This window comes from Cyprinodon variegatus, unplaced genomic scaffold (genome assembly GCF_000732505.1).
Source record: "Cyprinodon variegatus isolate N-32 unplaced genomic scaffold, C_variegatus-1.0 Scaffold790, whole genome shotgun sequence".
Taxonomy (NCBI): domain Eukaryota; kingdom Metazoa; phylum Chordata; class Actinopteri; order Cyprinodontiformes; family Cyprinodontidae; genus Cyprinodon; species Cyprinodon variegatus.
This window is the reverse complement of record NW_015151243.1, coordinates 459700-465699: the sequence shown is the minus strand read 5'-3', so window position 1 is coordinate 465699 and position 6000 is coordinate 459700. Positions and strand designations below refer to the sequence as shown.

General features: G+C 40.7%; 1 protein-coding gene across 1 annotated transcript in view; it reads right to left on the bottom strand.

The window, feature by feature from the left end:
* Nucleotides 1-1149: 1149 nt before the first annotated feature.
* LOC107098574 (neuropeptide FF receptor 2-like) overlaps nt 1150-6000 on the bottom strand; it is a 29996-nt gene continuing 25145 nt past the window's right edge. The window contains exon 4 of the mRNA XM_015396314.1: nt 1150-3329. Within this exon, the coding sequence (XP_015251800.1) occupies nt 2477-3329 (853 nt within the window). The 3' untranslated portion in view covers nt 1150-2476. The remainder of the gene's footprint in view (nt 3330-6000) is intronic.

The following is a 6000-nucleotide window of genomic DNA, read 5'->3' as shown; positions in this document are numbered from 1 at the left end:
CTGTAGTTGCCCAAGCCATACTTTCACTGAAAAACTGCAGTCTGTTTTCTGCAAGCAGGAGCCAATAAAGTGCTTTTGGTCTGCTTAGTTAGATTTAGGATTTTGAGATAATTCCAGAACCCATAAGGAAAATGAGGGCCTGTATAAATTCAATGTCCTAAAAAGAAAGATTAAGAAATACATTTGCTAACTAAATTTTTAAACTGTTAAAACCTCAATCAATCACTAATATTACTGCTGGAAATGTTAGCACCACTGTATAGATTCACTTGCCACTTTATTTGTTACCTGATTGCTAATTAACTCATCAAGCAAATCAGCTAAACATGGCAGTAAGTCAATGCCTTTGGACATCAAGATTCGATAATGATGGGTTGTTGAAGTCAGGATGAAAGAGAAAAGGGAATTTAAATGACTTTCAATGGAAACCAATTGTTAGTGCCAGATTTAGCAGTCTGTGAGTTTACTGCTGAGTAACTGGAAAAGTTACATGAAAGCATCTTTGTTGTTCCCCAAAAAACGGGAAAAAAAAAAAAAAAAGAGCATTTCGAATTGTGACAAATGTGTGTGCTGGGGTACCACATTAGCCTGATCCAATGTGTTAATATATCAGCTGCAATATGTAGATGCTTTAGTCAATTGAGGCATAAGCAAGATGAAGCTGTTGGTATATTATGAAGGTGAGGTGATTTTCTTGGCACATAATAATGCCATTAACTAAGTATCACCTAAATGCCACTACATATTTTTTATGAACACAACATACAAACTTTTAATTGCTACATCCTGCAAGATTGTTGGGATCTGGAGCTGTACCACCTTTCTCCAGCAGAGTGCGCCGTGGATCCTCCTGAGCTGAGCCCCCAACACACCTGTGGCGCATCTCATCATCAGAGGATCCTCCACTATATAACCTGCCTTCAGACCTTGCCTCAACGCTGCAGTGTTGATCTAGTTTGGTTAGCAACCTGAGCCTAGTAAACCTGAGAATCTTAGCTATCTCTAGTAGAGATAAGATTCTAACTCTTCCTTGTTTTTGCCTCACAGGAATCCTGTCTCCTTGAAGCTCTGGATGAGCTTAACCTGCCGAGCCTGCCCTCGTGAGCCAAACCTGAAGACTCTTCTCTGGATTCCCCCGCAGCTCTTGGCTAAGAGCTGGAAACCCAAATCAAGGTCTGCCCTCAAAGTCAGAAGTAAGACGCTGAAGCAGTTATTGGACTCTGCTGAACAAACAGTCTCTGGACCCAACAGTTACCTCTCTCAAAGAGAAACCCGGACTCCTTCAAGGTATTCGTCAGCAAACTCTAAGACTCATAACTCATCAGTCCCTGTGCTAACTGAACTGTCATCCCTGCAGACTCCAGTGAACCTGCCCCCAGGCCTGAACCAGTTCCAGTGCAATATTCATGTGCTTGTGTTAACAATAAACCTGTTAAACTTTTCATCAGCCTCCGTGTGTGTTCTGCATATTGGGTTTACTCTGTAACCAATCATGACAAAGATAATGCACTAGGTCACAAATTTTAAGACATACCAGACTGGTTTCATGAATTTGACAACTAGTTCACTATACCTATGGGACCTATATTTTCTCTAGATCTAATGATGATTTATATAGTCTTGAATCAAGCGCAGCTAATAAATCTGCAGTAACCAAATTATCTAATGATGTGAAAAGGGTGTAGAATTTCAGAGCAATGGTTAAACATCTTGTTGCACCTTTACCATAAGGAATCAGATATTTTTGTAGAGAAAGGGTCAAAGTCAGTACAAGGAAGGAGTGGATATAAGGAAACTTTACAACCTAATATCAGAAAATAATCTGGGCTCTTTCAGTTAATTTCTCCAAAAATCAAGTCTAGTTACAGAAGAGCTCCCTTTTGCAGTCACCTTGCATTGTTTTCCTTCATTGATTGAAAACGTTTTTACCCCATATTCTTTACAAACATCTCAAATACTACAACCAAAATCTAAATTTTATTCATTCACTTGAAATGTGCTCTGCAGGTGTCATGGCGCATACGTTTTTTACTGCATCTAATAAATATTCAAAAATACACTTTTATAGTGCCGATGGGAGAGGAGAAAAATGCTTGTAATATTGCCAGACCTTACCTTTTTTCTGTGCAGAAAATTTTATGACAAGTTTGCCCTAAACAGATCATTAGGATACAAACAACACAATAAGCTTTGAATTTTAACCCCAATAAATGATAAAATTTTAACCAAAAAATTACTGTATTTACACTGGTCAGTTTAAGAGTTGTAAGTTTAAGGTAAGTTGCTCACATTGAGGAATAAGTTTCACTTTCTGAATAGATTTTCCTATGTTTTATCTTTGTCCATTAGTCCGTACTAAAAAATTTCATATTTGGCAACAATATTTGAAACTCATTCAATTAGTTGTGGTACTTTACTTAGGCACGGCAGATTTAAATTTCGACATCCTTAAAATAAATGAAGAAAACATCTGTTATCAGATTGACACAGCAGTCACACCTCCACTACTGCATGATCCCTTTTCCAGGTCCTCCATCACTAGTTCCCGTTCAGGGACATGATTGACTCGCCTGGAAGCGTTCTTATCCATGCTGTTTAAGGAAATGGGCTCCAATGATGTCTGTACGTTATTAGCTGGGAGCACAGAGTTTCCTTGCAATCTGTGTGAGTAGCTTTTCCGCCTCTGTCCATCTGCTGCACACAGGCTAAACTTAAACACAGCTTGGAAACCTCGACGGAAATTCTCATTGAAGAAGCCATAGATGATTGGGTTGACGCTGCTGTTAAAGAAGGCTAACCAATGTGCGAAGGGGTAGATGTAAATGTTGATAATCCTGTACTGCTGCTCCGTCAGCCTGGCGTAATCACTCAACATCATGAGAGTCCATAGAGGCAGCCATGAAAGAATGAAAAGCAGAGCAACGATGAGAAGCATTTTTATCACCCTTTGCTTCTTCTTTGACACATTGTGGCGGTTGTCCGGGCCTGGCTTTCCTCCAGTGGGAACAGCTGTTTTGAAGAGTGTAATCCCAATCCGAGCATACATGATCACAATGAGGGAAAGAGGGGCAAGGTAGATGTTTGCAAACAGGACAGTGGTGTAAATTTTCCTCATTTCCTGGTTAGGCCAGTTCTCTCTGCACCAGTAAAAGGGGCTGGTCTTGTTGTCGTAACCCAGTAAGACCCGAACGGTTTGCTCCTTGGTCACCTGCAGCATTACACCAGATGGACACATGATAGATATCGCCAGGACCCAGATAACGACGATGATCAATGACGCTGTGGATATGGTGAGCTTTTGCTTGAATGGGTAGACAATGCATCTGAACCTGCAGGTATAAAGGAGACACTTCATTTAGGCCATACATGAACAGTGAAATTATTTGGACTGTTTTTTCAAAAGGGTAATGATGAAAGTGTAGTGATATGCAGAACAGATATTCAGCCAAACTGAACACCTTTTAGTTTGTCACATTCAAACCAAAAATTTGAATCTATTATTTATTTTTTAGGATTTTATGATCCAGTAATAAAGTAATGTATGCTGGTGAAAGGTTCAGGTGAGGGATATTCCTTTAGAATAGGTGTAAGCAATGTCAGCCCTCGAGTGCCACTGCCATGGAGCCTTTGTGAGCATGCTGGCTACAACACAACTGAAATACCACCTTGGAATCTAAGCAGAGGCCTGACTATTAAGTATTTATTTGTTTCAGGTGTGAATGCACATAGACCAGTTTCAAAAGCTCCAGGACAGTGGCCTTCGAAGACTGACGTTGCCTACCCCTTTTTCAAAAATAAAAAAAGGTCCAAATGTCTTCAGAATCCATCTAACTGTAGTGAATCTCAGCTTAAGTACAGATGTCCAGTGACTGTCTAAAGGGATTTTTAGAGAACATTAATGGGAATAAAAACAGCATTACAAAGTCCAAAGAACACACTGACAGATCAAAGAAAGTTGTGAATAAGTTCAAAAAAGAATTAGATGTAAAAACAAAATCCCAAGCCTTGGCATCTCATAGATCGAAGTATAATAGATGATCTGAACTATAAATGAGATGTAGAGGAGTTGGATGTAGATATAAAGAAAATATCTGAAAAAAAAAACATTTTGGAAGCTATGAACTGAGATGGAGGTTGATCTTCCAGGAAAACTAGTATAAAATACAGCGAGACCCAGAAATGGTGGATGTGGAGTCATTAACTCATCTCTATGCCATGTGTTTGTTCTGACCAGGTGAACCAGGAGAGTCAAATATGCATAGGGAATTTCATTATGCAAATAGGACTCACCTGGTTCAGTGCCTGGACAGAACAAACACATGGCATTGAGACGACTTGATGACTCCACATCTTTGGAGAGCTGCAGTGAAAGGTCTGAGTGGTTTTAGTAAAAAGTGTTTTTAAGAATTACCCAATTTATAGCCCCATTTACACTAACCTTTTGAAACCGGGCCTAGAACGGTCCGAGCACAATAACCAAGATAACTGCTGACTGTAAATGGCAGGCACAACTGAACCGGACCGTGCTAGACACAACAGAACCGCGTTAAACTGGTACTAGTTCATCGGTAAGGCTCGGCCTTGTTCTGTTCTAGCCCGCATCTCAGATAACAAAGAGCGCATGAACAGGCTGCGTCATCTCCCTACAGTCAGTCTCTATAATCATGAAATTTTAGACATTCATAAAAATACTAACTTCCCTGCCATGTCACACAATTTCCAGTGAGGATTCTACTTAGCAGTGTGATAAACCTTAAAGCTGCAGTCTGTAACATTGAGAAGAGAGCAGACTTCGACTGAAAATTTAAAGAAAAATAGGTTTCACGCCACTCCCCCACCCTCTCTGCTTCACTCATGCCCCACCTCCAAGCTCCACCCCTCTCACAGCATCTGCGCGGCTACCGCATGCGACCAGAAGCGTCCAAGCAGCGTACGCGGCATGGAGTGTGAACCGGTAAGAGCGATAACCCTCACCTCCAAGCAGCTAGATATAAGATGCTGGTTATACCGAAGTTTGCCGTGTAAGCAGTTGTTGGCAGGGGCAGTAAGGGCAGTTTCTCTTTCGCTGGTGGCTGTCGCTCCGCCATAACTTCCATGCGCGTCCTCCTGACTGCGGCAGCCAGGCGCTGAGGCAGGTTAAGCAGTGAGGGAGGGGGGAGCTGTGATTGACACTCCATCAGACGCTCCTCTGGCTGTGATTGGTTGTTTTGACTCGTCACGAATTATTCTTTCCAGATTGAAATACAGGCAGTATGCAGGACCAATTGAAGCAGTTTTTTTTCACAGGTTACATATCACATGTACTGCTGTCTGGGCATAGGGACAGTTTTAGCCAATATGACAAAAAAGTTATTTTTAAAAACTTACAGACCTCAGCTTTAATGTCTGCAGTTGTTCCCTGCGTCTGTAAGCCCGGATTAGACTATCGTTTGTTGTATCCACTTCCCAAAAGCCTTAAAGCGTTGTGTGTTCCCCTTAGCGTGGTGTGTAAACGGTCGCAAGGAACCCAGCTTGGCACAGTTATCTGATCCAAGCTTGGTACGAACTCGGCACGGATCTGTTTTAAGAGGGTAGTGTAAATGGGGCTAACGTCTAGGCCCGAATCTGTATAATACTTAATGTTCAAAGACCCTCTCCATCCAGTTCGGTTGATTTTAATCTATTTTGTAAAGACAATTGTGCAACACTTTTAGACTTCAGATTGGAAAAACACCTGTAGTTTTAATTAAAGCCAAAGGTGATTCCACAACGCATTGAATCATGGGTAAGATTAAAAAAAATATGTAGACTCAACAATTTCCAGGTGTGTATCCGTGATATGAATTAAAGCAATTTCTATCTATTTAACTTGTCTTTGTAATGTGAGATAATGTGGGTTATTTTCTAACACTGGAACCTTTTTAGACTATTCCAGCCAAAACAAAGAGAAAAGGGTTTTTTTCCTAAATTGTCTGTAAAATCTGTTGGATCTAAAGATACAGTTTAACTTATTAAAAGTTT